This window comes from Syngnathus scovelli, chromosome 15 (assembly GCF_024217435.2).
Source record: "Syngnathus scovelli strain Florida chromosome 15, RoL_Ssco_1.2, whole genome shotgun sequence".
Lineage (NCBI taxonomy): Eukaryota > Metazoa > Chordata > Actinopteri > Syngnathiformes > Syngnathidae > Syngnathus > Syngnathus scovelli.
Window position 1 is genome coordinate 1,453,926 of NC_090861.1, and position 17,801 is coordinate 1,471,726.

Genomic DNA, 17,801 nt, shown 5'->3' on the forward strand with positions numbered 1-17,801 from the left:
TTGTCTTGCATGTCATTTGTCTGTGCCTAAGGGGAATGAATGGATGAAACCACATTTAGTAAAATTGGTTTAAACAATGACACCCATGCGGCTCACTAATGAGCAGAGAGCCTTCATCCAATTGGCCTGTCGAGAACTGTTCGTCTCGCAATTAATTCATTGGCTGACCTTTGCGTTCATTCCAAGGAGAAAATGCAAATGAGGTGTTCACTGTACCTCATTCTGAAATTGCTTTTGAGAACTTGAATTTTCAATTTTGAGTGTGGTATTCACATTTCCAATTCTGGGTAGTTGTTATGAGACTTTCTAAATGACAATGTGAACTTGACACAATTTTGCACATTATAGAGAATCATGGAACATTCCTAGACTAGAAAATTGCAAAAGAAAATCTGTTCTCAATTCCTTTACCTGTATAAGTAATCTCAAATGAATGAATGAATTAATGAATGCAATTGACTTGAGGTTATGATCCAAATCTGCCACTAGAGATCACTAAAGTACTGCAATCAGAATTGTGCTGGCCTGCAACAATTCATCAATTTTTTGACACAACACTCGTTCATGATACTAGACGTCAGGACCGCTTCAACTATCCATTCTAAATTAAATAAAGCAAGTGGGTGTGCATAAATTTAAAAGCCTTCGTTCAAAATGACGCTTCAAACCAGTAAATGTCCCTTTTCCCCCTTCAGGGCTTTTAACGAAACGACGACGTCCCTATAAAGAAAGTACATTTTCATGACGCCAGTAGGCGGAGTCTTGAGCATGTTTCACGTAAGGTGGGGCTGATCATTTGGACAGTTGACAGGCAACAAGTTGGCTGGGACTAGTAGAGTCGCTAAGCCTGCAACGATCACTTCAGTTTTTTTAAGTGCTGCAGGTGGCCAACGCAGATGAATGAAAAATGCGTGGGCTTTTAAATTGGATACCAACATAGCGCCGTGTCGACATGGACGCAATGGAATAACACTTTGAAGACTTAGGTTACTTTGTGACAAGGGGCTTTTTTTTTTTGCATGGGCAGTGCGTTTGCCACGCGCGTCACGTAATCCGCGTTGAACTTTTTAATTCAATATTAAGGCATCCCTTGAAGAATGGCGCTGGCCAGATTCAGCAAAATACTCCGTCTGCCCAATCTTGATATTAAAAAGAAGGTCAAACAATACGAGCATGTCCACCGGGACATCAATCCAAACGACCAGTGGGATATTGTGGGTGAACTGGGCGATGGCGCGTTTGGAAAAGTCTACAAGGTAATGTGGAACTCATGCAACTGTCAACTATGTTGGGCTTTTGGAAACCTTGCACTTTTTCTAAGGAAAAAAAGTTTTAAATACTTCATTCGACTATTTGGGGTACCATTGACTCCGGACTTTAGACGATTTGGGCTGAATGAGGTACAAATCCAGTTTTAACGGTGTAAAGGGTCAGTAATTGGTCAAATCTGATGTGGTTTGACACCTGTTGCAAATTCCTCTGCAAAGGAGCATTTTTATTTAATGAATTGCATAATTGACGACTAATTTTAGAATGAAGAAAAAAAAAAACAATTTAAACGAGTTCCCTCAATTCAACATTTTTGAGGCATGCAACCACATTGGTATTTTTTATTGATGTGGTGTAAATAACGGACAGAATTATGCTACAATGTGTTGGTTAGTTAGATATGCTAAAATTGAAATGGACAAACTTTGTGAAGGCCACTTTCACACATTTATGATGTTGTCCTGTTACCTCATAGAAAAAAACGTTTTTTTTTTTCTGGACTATTTTGCTTTGATTAGCACCAAGCCCTTCCTTTCCCCATTAATAATAATTGTACTCCGCATAACAGCTTCCCATTATCCTCTTGACACTTCTTCGAGCGTGTACTTTTTCCCAATCTTTCCAAAACAAACAAGACCAACGAGTTTGAGATTCGCCGATGTTTCTAGAAACAACAGTCGCACGCACGCACGCACGCCCAATAGGTTGAGCACATTTTTCAAATCAAGCACCCATTCAGTCAGCCTTCCCACCCCATCCCTGTTCTGGAATCCCGAGTAAATCCAGCTGCAGGGACATTGAAAGCACTCTTGTCTTGTATCCGTTTCTTATGAGCATTGGCGGCGGAACTTTGGCTCAGGTTTAATCTGGATGTGTTTGTCCAACTCGCTTCCTCATGTACAAGCCACCACTGTCTGTAGTTGACTACAGTAGATGTCTTTGACATTTCAAGCATCTGGCTTGAAGGAACACTGCCCTACTGGAAGTCAATATTGGAAATATAGCTTGTTAGTGGATTTGCCACCCCACATGTGCTGTACATTAGCACACAGATGTTGCGTAATAGGCCAATGGTAAATTGTTGCTCTCGTATAAATTATCCCGTCACCTTTTCTTGACCTGAAGGATTCTAGGAATTGAAAGAGGTGGTCATAGTTACGACTGCAGCCTCGCTACAAGGTTACAATGTTTGTCCTTTGTTATATGGACACGCCTCAGCTGTTTGCTGTGCACCAGTGAACAGGAGGAGGGACAGTTCAACACCTGCAGCTGTCAGATGGTGAATGGTAGCGGGGAAGTCGTAGGATTGCGTGTCCCAGCTCCCAAACTTTGACATATCACTTTCTAAGCATACAGAGAGGAAAATGGTATTCATGAGCAAGAGAGAGGCAATGGGTGTCAAGTGAAGTCACAAATGTTTCCCTTCACTAATTAATGAGCCACGTGCCACTAAGCCCATTTCCCTGCTGCTGTTGAACTGAACACATGCAGTCCGTGGTGGCTCCATCATACCTCCATAATGCTATGTAAAAATGTGCCGTGCTTTTAAATGGATGTTTTGTTGGCTTCCATTTGGTCTTTTTCTGTCAATCTCCATCACGCCGTTGATCAAACGAAAGAAACAATCTTTGTGGGTCATCGGTGCAAGGGAGGGGCACTTCCTCTTTTCGAAAAGAAAAGCAGTCCAGAGAGTTCATCGGAGTTTATGCTCAATTTAGAATTGTACAAACTATCGTGTGATGCTTCTCATGTGAGGTCATCAGCAGTGCTGTGTATAATCTCAGAAGCCAGCCGGGCCCACGGCGACTGATAAGAAACTGCATGCTGGGTGTGGGCTGATCTTGTGGGGAGTCCCCTTATTTCAATTGGTTTCCGGCACTTTTGGGTTGGGGTCCCAAGGCTCTCACCAAGGGGAGGTCCTTGCTAGAAAGTTTTATGGTACCGGTTGGCTTTTATTGGACAATTGTTCACCCCATAAAAATTCTTAACTCTCTTTTGGGAATTGTTCTGATTCATCATGTGGTCAGCCAGCCCTTTATTTGCCAAGCGAACGAACCTGCTTTGCGTGTTGGAAATGTTGTTTTCAACACGAGACTAGTGTTGCTTCTTTATTTAGGGTGTGCAGTTGAAGCACTGCTGTGTAATGGGTTTCACACCCTGTTCCCTTCTGTAAATGCTTTAATTCATGCTTTTGAGGTAGTTGGCAGGTTATGTAAGAGAGAAACTCTTCTGCTGCTTGGGGAGGGAAAAAAGCAGCAACTTTCCACCAGGGCACCCAAGAGAAGCATGTCAATGCCCTTCAGGTCATATAATGCATTCTGAAATAACAGGTCAGCATTATTTGATCAGGGGATGTCAAGAATATTTGTCAACTGTGGGGGCATGTGAATCTGTTTGAGGGAAATATAAATAAACTTGACTAATTTTCAGTGCGTTTAAAAGCAAAGCATAAAATCAAGATTTATCTTTTGTTGGCTGAAAGTAGCGGACAGATGTTAGGAGACAAAAGATGTATGCCATGTGGCAATGAGTGAGGTCATCAGGTGGAGGGAGGGGTAGGGCTCGCCCAGTGTCGGAGAATTCCAAACAGGAAAAACAAGAAGTGAGAAGTCTCTATAAACCCTGAGACTTTTTTTTTTCTTGGTCATTTAAGTACCGTCAGTCATAACAATTTATGAGGGATTACAGTGAAAATACATCCAAGGTGAAGCTGAAGCTAAAATCTCAAGACTGAGTGGAGGCATGTTGTCCTCATCTCCATGGAATTCTGACTCCTAACCAAGATTTAGAGTGAAGCGTGACAAAGTGTGAAACATTAACTTTTTCATGCGTGTTTGTGTAAGAAGAAGCTATAAAGAGAACTCTGACGTTATACCAAGGGACAGTAATTTCATTTTGTCACAAGTTGGAAAGTGTGGGCACGCCCTTTGCTGTGTAAGAGCTACGGTATGACATTCACTCTCTTCGGCCAGTTTGTTTAGCAATAGTTAATTGTGCTTTAATTCGTAGGATAGACACTAACATTTTGTTTCTATGCAGCCAAACATTCCACAGTCATGCACTGACGTCATACTAATTCGAAGTGGCCTTTCCTAGCCATTTCCTCTCTATGCCTTGTATACAGATTATACCTGTGTCCGTGTAAACACAGGATTCCAAAAGGAAACAGCACGGCTGGCCAACAAAACATCTTGCCCGCTAAATTGAAGTTGATCCAAACCAATGGAAAACTGAAAATTGTTATTGTAGTTTATCGAAACAAATAGAAAATTCCAATCGACAATCCATATTGGAGAATAACAATGAACTCATCCAACCCCAAAGACATTTTTGTTTCTCAAGAGTTCAGACTTTCAAAACCAGGTTTATCATTGTCGTTAATGTCGTCGGGTTCCTTCTAACGGTCACGGAGTCCTGAGATCTTCACAGAGGAGTGAGAATCTGCCATCTTTTTGTTGACTGTTTCGAGCCTTGTTAACAGAGCGGCTGACGGAGTGACGGTTTAGTGGTCGGGGGAGATGTCCTGTTGACTCACACCTTGGGTTGCCCCTGGTGGTGGCAGCGGGTCTGTTTGGTTAACACACACACCGCATGAGATGAGTAAAGAAGCAGGTCGCTGCGACATACTGTTGTTTCAGATGTTTCCCAATAGCTTCTGTCAAACAGGGAAACGTTAGAAGGTTGTTTCGTTTGTCGCAGGAAATGCATATTTGATTTTCTGACCTGTCCTGAAGCCTTGGTTATAGTGTGTATCTTTTTTTTTTATGTCCACCAGGCCTGCAATAAGGAGACTGGTGTTCTGGCTGCAGCCAAAATGATCCAAACCAAATGCGAGGAAGAGTTGGAGGACTACATGGTGGAGATTGAAATCCTGGCCAAATGCGACCACCGCTACATTGTCAAGCTGCTGGACGCCTATTATTACAACAACCACCTCTGGGTAGGCAACACCAACACTGTCTGCTACCTTCCTCTTTGCAAACAGAGCACAATAGAAAATGGAGCTAGCACACATGTTGACAGGATGTTCTCGCCGCTCTGTGGTCGAATGGATATTTTAGTCATCAAAGCCAGATTTCTCCCCTGTGAGACTTGGTCGTCCGTTAAAAGTGAAAGATAATAAAGAGTTCAAATCTCTCGGGCGTCATAATGCATCTGAGGTGACCCGAGCCTGCCCCTGATGTTCTAGCAGGAATGTCCTTTTCAGTGCAGAGTTTTCTGCTCTTCAGCTATTTTTCCTTAAGTATAAATCGTCCAACCCCTTCTGTAATCTCCAGGTTCTTCTGGCCAAGGAAAATAATGACCTTGCGCTGTGCTGTGACCTTGAATATTTGAGGAATTGCAAGGCAGCCAAATGGCTAAAGATAGTGTTGCACCCCTCAAATACAAATGTGATGATTTGAGAACTATAAATGGAGCAAACCTCGCTGCTGTTTCATTTAATAAAACATAGTGAATTGCAACGACTTCTCACTAAAACACAGCATGCACACACACACACACACACACACAAACACAGCACTGGCATAGCCCCCATGATTGTCATGTTGTCATGGTTTTTGTTGGCCATAGTTGGAATTCCTAAGCCACCCCCATTCCCACCCACAAATCCTCCCAAACAGCCAGATCTGGATTCACTGAGATGGTTTGTGTAACAAACATCTTGGCTTTCACCAACCACTCTGTGATATCCCTCTTCCATTATATATTATATTATATTGAATAAACACATTTCTCGACAAAACAATTGACAGATAACAGAGTACTCAAATAATCGTTAATTGCAGCGCTACTGTGTGCTGTGACGTCAGACCGAGATAAGCGCTGCAGTTTTATGATGCTTGAGTAATATGGTCCGTGTTTAGGGTTGTTAAGTTTACATACTAGAATGAAACAGGCTGGGGTTGCTAGGAGACCCAATGACATTGCAGTTCCTCAATTGACGACAGTATGTTTCGTCTTTGCCGACACAGCCTGATAGACTTTAGGGAAAACACAGATGAGCGCACTATGCACTCGGTCGTAGTTCATTTAAGTGGACTGCTGCGACTGCGTCTTTTCCATGATGGACCTTTTACATTTACAGCCCTCCCTCCTTATGAGGTGAGAAAATCACAGAGCTGTGACAAGGAGTAGGACACTGCCGCGTCAGCGAAGTTTACACCTGTTTGAATTCTCTTGACTGTGATTTAAAGTAGAATAGAAGAAAAAAAAATTAATCGATTTATGAAGTTGAACATAGCTTCTTCTTGACACTAAAGTTGCATTTAATTTGGAAGTGCATCTGACGTTCCAGCCCAAAGTGAAAATGTTGCAAGGCCAGTCAGGGCACATACTTGACTGCTCCTCATCAACTCAGCTGTTAAAGGTCTCTGTTGTGTTGCTACTGAAACCCGTTCCCAGTAATTCCGTATATGAGGTAATTAGGGCTGTCATGAACCAATCAGATGTCGGTGTGGCAAGCATGGAAGTGGCCAAACACTACTGGGTGTCATAATTATAGTTTTAAAATACAGTTTTATAGTTTGGAGACAGAAAATGTGGTCAACCAATTTCTGTGGTTGACCTAATGAGTCAATTCAATTCATCCAGGGAAATTTCGAATGTGTAGCGAAGCAGCAGATGTAACAAAGGATATATCTGTCCTGATAAGGTAGAAATGAAACTTAAATGGTGACATACAGTTGGTTACACGTGGCTGGAATGTGAAATGCAAAGCACAATTTGTCACATGACCGTGCACTGACTAAGAGAGGTATGCATACTTTATGGCATTGCATCAACTTCCCTTTCACGTTGGTGTGCATCTTTTTGTTCGTACTGAAACTACACACCACTTGCAAAGTGTTGATGCTTTGACGGTTTGTCATACATGAGCTCATGGCGCAGATAGACCCTTTTGGTTATTTTGTATCTATTTTGGTGAAAATCGTGGGCTTGGCTCAGTAATTGAAATTGATTTGTAGCATCAGAACTCTTCATGTGGTGAAACATAGTTTTAGAATGACCCTGAAATGATAGATAAAGTGTATTTCACTACTTTAGTCCCTGTAGTGTGTGTGTGAAAAAGTCTAATGGCAGGAAAGGAAGCAAAAGATGCTTGTTAGAGGTTACTGTTGGCCAAGGAGACATCTTTTTAGGGTGTGTCCTGTTTTCTTTTTTCCACTCCTCCTCTCCTTTCTTCCTCTGTGTTTTGACTTCACTGTTAAGCTGCTATTATGTGGCCCCAAATCCAGCTCTCAAAAGCATCTGACATATTTCATGTCGTTTGAATTCCCTCAGTGATTTTAGGGATGCACTCTTTATTGTACTTGTGACAAATACATAATAAAATAATGAAAGATTATTATAAAATAATCAACAAATAAATACAATTAAATATTATTATAAAAATAAATACATATGCTAAAATATTATTATAAAATAATAATAATAAAAGTAGACTTTCCATTTCCTTCCTTTCCCCAGATCATGATTGAGTTCTGCCCAGGAGGAGCTGTGGATGCCACAATGCTAGGTAAGTCTTCCCTTTTGTCCTCGCTTTGTTTTCAAACATCATTCAGTTGTAGACATGCCATGTTTTTTTGTCCACAATGCTTTCAACGTATTTGGCCTCGAAAGCTCCCTGCCAGCAGACACTGTGGAGTCCGCTCCTGTGGGAAACCCCCCGTGTGTGTTTTCACAGTGTAATCCATGTCCTCATATCTGCATGTACCCCCAGTGCAGCTAACTAAACACGTCTTCTCTTATCCGGGATTTGCAACACGGCAACACTACCTGTGAAGCTTCAGTAACAGGATGACCTTTTGTAATCTTCTCTTTCGTGGAGTTCACTCACTCCATTAGCCTCCCTTAGTTCAAAATGAGCAAAGTTGGCGTCACTTCAACATTTGACTCTATCTCCTTCCTTTTTTTTGTTCCTTGTTCCCACCTTTTACTTTTATCAGAGTTGGATCGAGGACTGACCGAGCCCCAGATAAAGGTGGTCTGCAGGCAGATGCTGGAGGCTCTAGCCTACCTCCACAGCATTAAGATCATCCACAGAGACCTGAAGGCCGGCAACATTCTCCTCATGCTGGATGGTGACATCAAGCTAGGTGATCACTCTAATGTGATAACAAAAAATTATTAGAACTTTTGGCATTGGTGCACACCAACACCCATAGGGAGCATTTCTGTGTGGGAAAACATCTCTCATGGTTTTTTTCTTTTTTTTTTAATGGACCCCTTTGACGAGGGCTTCGCATTCTTCACATTGCACTGCCGAAGTTGTGGATGCGACTCGGTGGCCAGCGTGTCGAACATTTAAACCACAACCGTCCCCAAAAAAGAGTGGACGCGGTTTGTGTCAGTCAAGGCAGCGCTGACATTCAAAGCGTCAGACATCAAAATTGCATGTCGTCGTTTTGCATCCAAATTCACACGCGTGTATTTTTGAAAAAGGAAGTAAACCAACTCCCAACGGATCGCTGCTCTATTAATAGTTGTCGTAAAACTGGCTTTACCTCCTGCCGCGTTGCAGCTTGTCAAGTTCTTGGTTACCAAAACGGATCAGAATTAAACCTAGGAATAATTACACAACATGACGGTTAGTTTTGACTTAATTATTTAAACATACTTCCTGGTTACTACGTCGCTAATGGAAAAAAATAAATAATTCAAGTGCCTCAGATGTGACATAAGAGGAATTCCTTCCCTTTGAATTGGGACTTCAAACAAAGTAATCAAGTGGAAAAACAAACCATAAACTCCAATTTATTTTATTTTATTTTTCTTTCCAGCGGATTTTGGAGTGTCTGCTAAAAACACCAAAACCCTCCAAAGAAGAGATTCTTTTATCGGCACGCCGTATTGGTGAGTTGAACTGCTCATCAATTCCAGCAAAATCTTGTTATCTCTGGAATCACTGCAGGGTTACATTCAGGTTTCCACCAAACTCACTCCAACTCTTGTCTGTCTGCCAGGATGGCCCCAGAGGTGGTCATGTGCGAAACCATGAAGGACGCCCCGTACGACTACAAGGCCGACATCTGGTCCCTCGGAATTACTCTGATTGAACTTGCTCAGATTGAACCTCCGCACCATGACCTCAACCCCATGAGGGTGCTGCTGAAGATCGCCAAGTCAGAGCCTCCCTCCTTGGATCAACCAAGCAAATGGTGAGGAAAGAGGAAACCAAATCATGTCACGTATAATTGATATGCTCCCCAATCAATCATGAGTGAGACATGGATTAAGGTTTCCTCACCACTCTACTCATCGGACCAAAAAAAGTGCTGAGCAAAGACCTTTTCCTCTCGAGCCGTGATTTGCAACACTACTATCGGGGACTCGTAATGCGCCTCGTAGCCCTCGCTCACTTTTACGAAACCCCGCTGTGCGCGGGAGATGATCCGAATGTATCAACATGACACATCCGCCACTGTGCTCTTCTCAAACTATGTTAAGACGTCCCCCATTTTTCCTCAATTCTCTTTGTTTATCTTCTATGACTTTTTTTTTTCACAGGTCACAAGAGTTTAGAGATTTCCTGAGGAGAGCTTTGGATAAGAACCCAGAGGCCCGTCCGACTGCAGTACAGCTCCTGGGGGTAAGGCAAGATGCATTACAGTTGAGGAAACGTGCCTCTTGTGTCCTTTAAGTTCAAATATGTCACGACCATGTATGTCGAGTACTACTCAAGTTGAAATATAAGTGAGTACGACGTGGTATCAAGCAGGAGAGCGGCGTCTATTAACATTCCGAGCCAGGGTTTCCTGCCTTGATCCCGCAGCTGAGGGAAAGCCAGCTGTTTACATTCCCAGCCTCGGCCGCCGCGAACATGTCAGGATCATGCCTCGCCTCATTCTCCACCGCTGGCCAGACGGGGAGATGAAAAGTTGAGATCCACGCAGGCACGCTATGGGGTTGTGCGTGTGGGGGGGCAAATATGGGCGCGGTCCGGCTTTTATGGTGCCTCGCTGGATGTTTTAGATGTGTATCATGGCTTTAGCTTGGCTTGGAATGGTTGTCGGATAACATTTATTTCAGATAGTTGTGTAGAAGTATGACATGTTTTGGGTCCGATTAAAATCAGTGATGTAATGGTTGATCATAACTAAAAAAAAAAAAAACTATTCCTGAAAGGGACTAAATAGAACATTAAAGAATATGAAAGACGATCTTATAAATAGAAGTCAATCTTGTGTTTACAAATTCATGACCCCGCAAATCATGACTGACTCGTTCTGACCAATCCGTTTTGATTCTCGTCAGTTTTTTTTTCTTTCACATTGCTTCAGCAATCATATTATTTTAAGCAGGAGCTGTTTTTATAGGTAAAAATAAACCCATATCAATTAATAAAAAAATCAATCTCTGAAATAATTTTCATGCAATTGTTTTTGCTTATTTTTCCAACGCATAGACTTAAACTCACTAAATAAATATTGTTGTTGCCTTCCGTTGCGTATTGAGATTTAGTAAAAGTCAATTTTGATTCATCAGCCACTCTGAATAGTCAAGTTGCCTTTACTTTGCAACAGAATCCATCTACAGTGCGCCGCCGTCCCAGCGATTGCAACACAGGCAGCCTTGTGCTCTGCTTCCCCTAAATGTTTAACCTTTTCCCAACCAGTCATGCATGCGTGAGGTCATAGTCTCCATTGTTGTTTCAACTCAAACAAGTGAGATGACTTATTCTACTTTTTGCCTCTTTTATTGATTAGATATTTAAAAAATATATATTTTGTATCTCTGCTAGATTGTTGCATTCTGTCTGGCATTGAATTGCTTAAATCGAACGCTGCACTGACTTGAAATAAGAAAATATTGTGTGACGGACAGATGGATGGATGAATGTCAGCCATCTGTGCTGCAGTAGGACATCGCTCAGCATTTACACTTCCTGCCTCATTAGACAATAGCTGACTGTGGTTTCTAATCAGCCAAGTTGAAAGCCGAAGCCAAATGGCAGAGCGGGCGGCAAGTGCAGTACACAGCAGCGACGACAACAACTGTGACGCAGAAGGCGCAGATGTCTTCCAATGTGCACTCACTTAAATGCTCAACCACATTTTCCTCTTTGGTCTGTCGCTGCAATTAAACGACCCAGCATGTGAATAATACATGGCATCTTTGCTACATTTATCTTTGAAAACACACTTTTCCAAGTTTGTGATGTTGAGGTGTTGTGACATTGAGCGCATAAGGCTTTGTTGAGTGGCGGATTGAATTTCATCAGCAGTTGAAAGTGGCCCGTACTGTCCGACACACACCCGACCGATTCCCTCGCCGATACTCATGCCCGACATTTCTTGTCTGCCGCCAGCACCCTTTTGTGAACTCGGTGACGACCAACCGCCCGCTGAGAGAGCTGGTGGCCGAGGCTAAGGCCGAAGTCATGGAGGAAATCGATGACAACGGAGAGGATGCGGAGGAGGACGACGCCATGGAGCTCACTGTGGTACCAAACTGGGCTCATTTGCCCAATCTGTCACTTTCATTCGCCATCCATGTCTGAAAATAGGAGGTCTGCCATTGTATTTATTTCTGTAATTATTCTACAAAATATTTTTTACACAATATTATTGACATACAAAAATGCTAACAAGCAAATAGCACATGCAGCCATCCTTTGAAAAGCATGACTTGGTAAACATTGCTTTCCTGCCAAAGGATTGAAGGTCGCTTCTGCTGGGGCCATTCATGTGTCCACGGCGGCGGAGAGATTAGAGAGTAACAAAGAGCACGAGGGCTTGCACTTCACCACCCTCAGGATAAACAGTAACAGGAACACTGGAATCCAGCCATACTTTAAATTTAGACTCACGCCTAGAACAGAAAGAAAGAAAATGCTGAGCAAATTATTTATGGCTGTACATTGTTCTAGCTCAGCTTTTATACCGGACTTGAAAAACAACTTGGGAGGGAGCCTCTGTATATTATCACTGAGATTATAAAGATGCCTGCTGGTTGAGTTCCGCCCCTTATTTCAGAATCTGAAATGTGTGAAAGCAATTTAATGTTGCATTTCCTATTCACTCAAATCTATGTTGGATAAATAGAATGTGCATGTCTTCATAGTAAGTTTTGAGCAGGAAGGGCTTCATTCTTGCCAAGCAATGCTTGCTGACATCACAAATAGAAGACATATTTAAAATACTTTTTCGCTACATCACTGTAAAATACATCTTCTCTTTGCTGTGCTAGACCAGTCAGACCAGTTTGGAAGGAGACCATTCTTCGGGCCCCTCCAGCCCCACCGCATCCCTTTCGACCTCACCGCATTCTTCAGCGGAAAAGGGGGCCGAGCCAGCCTCGGCAACAGAGGAGCAGCCGCATGCTGCCCCTGTGCCCTTACCGCGACACAATCTGCCCTCAAAAGACCAAGTGGAGTTAGAAGCCAAGCTGGAGTCCGAGATCTATGAAAGCGGCGTCTCCATTAAGACTTCCAGCTCGGACTCTGGCATCGAGGATGGGAAGAGCACCCCCACATCCGAGGTACGCATGGAGCCATATTGTCCTGTTCCACCTTTTGAATCGTCAAAGATATTTTTACCAGTAAACTACGTTTTGCAGATGGTTGCGGAGGCAGAACAGATGCCGTCTCTCCCCCAATTCGACGCATCCGAGGCGAGCGTCGACAGTACCGAGGAATCCAGAAACCCGGTGTCCTCCCCGGAGCGGAGTACAGACGCACCAAATCGGCCAGCACAGATTCCAGAACTCATTTCAGCTGCTCCTTCACCGGCGTCGACCTCCGGTCCGAGCAGCATCCTAAACAAAATGAACGGCGATCGAACCTCAATGGGATCTGAGACGGTCTCGCCTTATATCAACGGACGGATCAATAGCGCGCGGTACTCCAACTCGGGCAGCGTGGAGACGGAGAGCCTGAAGAGCCTGTCTTGGAATGAGAGCTTCTCAGTATCTGCAAGGGTGAGTCAGTCTTTGCCGTATATGATTGAGTTAAAAGAAAGTGCAAAGAAGAAACTGCCAGTGTCTTCAGGGAAACTCCTTCATACACCAAATCAGTTTGGAGAAACATCTTAAGTTTATCCTCATACCTCTCTCAAAATCTTGGTTATTTAAAGCAAATATTTGAAAGTAATACAATTCCCAGCATAGATGGCAAAAATGAAAACGAGAGTTTCCTCACTGGGTTCCATCTCGCCTTGGTTGTAGCAAAATATTCATGGTGTGCAATTCATGGAGGCCCAATGTGGCCTTTGTGTGGGCACGGTCCAGCGGTTGACCTCTCTGAATGGAGGTCTCTATACGCTTCACTGTCACCCAGTTGCTTCTGGAGCTCTGTGGACTCTGACTGACCATGACTGGAATCCTGTTGACACTGTGTGGAGTCTTGTCTCCTTCCCCCCCCCCCCCCCCCCCCCCTCTTTTTTCTTTTTTCCAGAACCGCTTATTCATCTAGTGAATAGACTATCGACAGGCACACGTAGTTAACATGCCTGCACGCTTCTATTTGCATGTGTGTTTTTTTGTTCCATGTACATGCAACGGTCATTAAAAACCCGTTTATTGCTGAGTCATCTTCTAATTAATAATTTGAATGTTTATAAATGTCACGTATTATCAAATTGAGTGCAACATTGTTTACATAAATTAGCTTTGTACAACTAAGCCCAATACTAACAACCCATCAACTTGTTTTGATAACGCCCCCCCCTTTTCTTTCCTTCCTTTCCTGCAGGACTACTCGCGGAAGACTTTAAAACGAACCAGGAAGTTTGTGGTTGACGGCGTCGAGGTGAGCGTGACAACCTCCAAGATCATCAGGGACGATGAGAAGAAGGATGAGGAGATGAGATACCTCAGGTATGCAGCTGAACACGTCTGATATGCAAACAAAAAGGAATGCTTCTGCATCTTAATTAAGGACCAAAGAGCATTTAGTTTTTTTTTCTTTATTTCCTCATAAATATTTTTCAATTTTTACATTCTCTGAAGACATTGTAATGTGACTATTGTTTCCTTGTTAGGATTTATGCAAATTCAGGCATCCTGACCTCTTGTTTAACTTGTTTGTTAAAAGAGGCATACAGGTGACAAATGATCCAGTCATCCTCATTGCATGAAATCATTTTTCACATCTCTTTGAAAGCTTCTGGTGCATGACTCGTGTCACCTAGTGGTACAAATATGGCATTACACCCCCTGGCACAAACTTTACTAGATGTAAATGACAGTACACTTTAACCTTGTATTTATGCGGTCTGTGTTGTTTGTGTGTTCAGGCGTCAGGAGCTGCGTGAGCTACGTTTGCTCCAGAAGGAGGAACAGCGAGCGCTGGCACAGCTACAGGCCAAACTGGAAACTCAGAAAGAACAAATGCATAAACGCTTCGACCAAGAAATGAATGTGAGATGATGCTGTTAATGGGATGTAACAACCCATCATCATATCTGACTCACTGTCACCGTGTCCTGTTGACAGAGCAAGAAGAAGTTCTATGATGTGGAGATGGAGAACCTGGAGAAGCATCAGAAGCAGACCATTGAGAAGATGGAGACGGACCACCAAAATAAACTCAAAGACGAGACCAAACGAATTAAAGCCGAGCAACAACGCGATCACCAGAAGTTCCAGGATCATCTCAAACATAGGAAAAAGGAGGTAGGTACGCACGCCTTCAGAGAATGTACAAATAAAATCAGCAAAATACCCAGTGCCTTTTTTCCCCCCCCGCTTCACAGTTAAAACAATCCGTCGACAAGCTGCCAAGAAGTGAGCGCAAAGAACAACTCAAGCAACGAATGAATACCTATCAAGAAACGAAACAACAAGAGGTATGGCGTCAAGGTGATATTAGTGAATTATAAGTAATACATTTCGATTAATGTGTCATTCATTTTCGCCCCTTGTGGCTTAAGGATGAACAATTCCTGGCAGCCCAGAAGAACCACCTGGACTCTACCCTCAACCAAATCATCCTCAACAACAAGAAAGAGATTGCCGATACAGAGCGGGAATGTCTCACCAAGAAGCAGCAGTTAATCCGAGGTTGGAATTGTGTGGCGCGCGTGAAAACGTGTCGTGAGGTGTCCTTCTTCCATCAACGTCTTGACTATCTCGTCTCTCAAGATCGTGAATCTTCCATCTGGGAACTGGAGGAGAGGAGCCTCCATGAGAGACACCAGATGTTAAAGCAGCAGCTCAAAGATCAATATTTTCTGCAGAGGCATCTACTTCTCAAAAAACACGGCAAGGTAAGGTGGATGGAAACGCGACATAAGCATCGAACTGTGTATCAGTCAGTTTCTATGTTCTGCTCCAATCCAGGAGCTGGAGCACATGCAGCGTTACAACCAGCGCATGAACGAGATTCTGAAGGCTCGGCAGCAACAGGAGAAGAGCCGTCTTCCCAAGATCCAGCGCAACGAAGCCAAAACCCGTATGGCCATGTTCAAGAAGAGCCTGCGCATCCACTCCTCGGGCAACAGCTCAGAGGACAGGGAGAAGATCAAACAGGTAAGAATAGATTGGGAGATTGTTGTCACATGAAGGACACAGAAATTCCTGAAGCTTCTAACAGCTTGTTTCATTTGCCCCGGGAAGTTTTCCCAGCAGGAGGAGAAGCGTCAAAAGGCCGAGAGGCAGCAGCTGCAGCAGAAGCACGAGAATCAAATGAGGGAGATGGTTGGCGAGTGCGAGGGAAACATCCGAGAGCTGCAACAGATGCAGGTAATATAGACACGCGTGCACCTTTTATTCAGTTTTGAATTCTACCCAAAAAAATCAAAACGTTATGACTGCCTCAGAATGAAAAGGGCCACATGCTGCTTGAGAATGAGTCTCTGAGGCTGAAACAGTTGGATGAGCAGCATAACAAGCAGCTGAAGGACTGGAGGGAGCAGCTGAAGCCCAGGAAGACGGTAGGTTTCCTGACTTTCTGTAGAATATTAGTGCCGCACTGGTGAGCTCAGAGAGAGGTTGAGATGTTAAATGATTAAGGCAGGACACTACTTATGTTTTCTTCCTCTTTCCAGGCGCTCGAGGACGATCTGAAGAACAAGAGGATGGAGCAGGACGCTTTCTTCAAGATTAGCGACATGGGCGATTTCCCGAGTCCGGGAGGATCTGTCGGCAAACTCTCCAAGTTTGTGCCCTATCAGGACTCCTCCACCACATAAGCAGCGCATGCTACTGCTGTGATACAGCCACATACAAAAGCATCTTAATGGGCACCACATTGTTTTGAATCCCTCTCGCCATGTTTGTTAATAAGTGCATATTTATATCTTAACTCACCCACATTGTTTGGTTTTCTTTTTGTTTTGTCACGTTGGTTGATGACCAAAAGCCACATCCCAATAATAATTAATATTGGTGATTTTTTTTTTTTTTAAATATATAAAAGGGTGTCATCTTTATTTTGTTAATGCCCAAAAAGGGACCGATTTTTTGTAAGAGGGACGTTTGACGTCAGTGCAATTGACAGTATGCAGTATGTAAACTTGTATGCCTTATGTCGTTTTGTCTGAGCTGCCAAAGTGTGACTTTTTTATTTATTTTTTCCTTACAGGTTAATCTCAATTCATCACTGTACATTTTAATTTAAATATTTTCAAATATATATTTTAACCCAGAGTATGAAGGATGTTTATTATGCTATCATTATGGTTGTCATTACTATATTTTGAATATGGGTTCTTGTTTAAACCAAATTTAACAAAACCTATTCTTCGTAGTATTTTTTTTTTCTTTTTAATTATAATTCATTTTAACACATGGGGAGTGATTGTTTTACTGTAGAAATCAGCCACACTGGATGGAAAGTGACAAAGCCAAAATGAAATACTGTTTGTCAGTTGATGGATTCAAAACACGACGTTTTGAGTGTTTAATTGTTGCAGTAGCTAAGCTGCATGCTAACCCAAGTGCAATATTACTTGTCAAAGCTCAGAGGTTTATTTTTTGTTGGCCTTTCTTGGCACTGAGGAGGGAAATAACAATTAGTTTTCAAGGGACCGCAAATTATTTATGCTGACTTTTTTTTTTTGCCGTACAATGTATATTAAATCAGCATTTAGGTACATTTTAATTCCGCTCTCTTGGTCATGGGTCCCTTTAGGTCTTCCTCTCTGCCTCAGTTTGCATAACGTCAAATGTATGGAGGCTTGTGAGTGTGATTGATACTGTATCACGAGGAACCACTGTTGTAAATATCAAATAAATGCAGATTTTTCTAATATTTGGACTGTGACAGGAGGCTGTTCAATCAATTAAGGAATTCAATCTATTCTTGGCTACATTTAATATTTATGAGCAGTACAGTTTCTTAAAATAATGTATATCATTTCACCAGATGGTGGCGCTGTTGTACCAAGTTCTAAATCACAAAGATCTAAAATAGACCTTTCTTGCCTGTATTATTACAAGTACAGATAATTTTGCACAAAACTCTTATTCCTGTAGATATTAATTTATCTAGGAACATAAAAAAGATGTTCTATGCGACTTGAAACATCATCAAATTCTTTTGAAGCGTTTCTCTAGATGATGTCAGTGTATAAAAGCCTGCAAGTTAAAAT

General features: G+C 42.6%; 1 protein-coding gene across 1 annotated transcript; it reads left to right on the forward strand.

Moving 5' to 3' along the window:
• The first annotated feature begins 798 nt into the window (after window positions 1-798).
• Window positions 799-17,461, forward strand: stk10 (serine/threonine kinase 10). The gene is made up of 20 exons (XM_049741616.1): window positions 799-1,256; window positions 5,045-5,209; window positions 7,738-7,786; window positions 8,217-8,366; window positions 9,051-9,123; window positions 9,234-9,428; window positions 9,778-9,859; window positions 11,579-11,713; window positions 12,460-12,750; window positions 12,829-13,188; window positions 13,961-14,085; window positions 14,505-14,628; window positions 14,704-14,883; window positions 14,964-15,056; window positions 15,141-15,270; window positions 15,352-15,476; window positions 15,550-15,738; window positions 15,826-15,951; window positions 16,029-16,142; window positions 16,257-17,461. Exons 1-20 carry the CDS (start codon window positions 1,098-1,100, stop codon window positions 16,398-16,400), a joined length of 3,009 nt encoding a protein of 1,002 aa, XP_049597573.1. The 5' UTR covers window positions 799-1,097; the 3' UTR covers window positions 16,401-17,461.
• Window positions 17,462-17,801: the final 340 nt, after the last annotated feature.

What these genes read in the sequence shown, in the direction of transcription:
- stk10 (XM_049741616.1), top strand. Translation starts at nt 1,098, where the DNA reads ATGGCGCTGGCCAGATTCAGCAAAATACTCCGTCTGCCCAATCTTGAT. An exon ending in TGTGGATGCCACAATGCTAG is followed by an intron (nt 7,787 to 8,216) that starts GTAAGTCTTCCC and finishes TACTTTTATCAG; the next exon opens with AGTTGGATCGAGGACTGACC. An exon ending in AGCTGAAGCCCAGGAAGACG is followed by an intron (nt 16,143 to 16,256) that starts GTAGGTTTCCTG and finishes TCCTCTTTCCAG; the next exon opens with GCGCTCGAGGACGATCTGAA.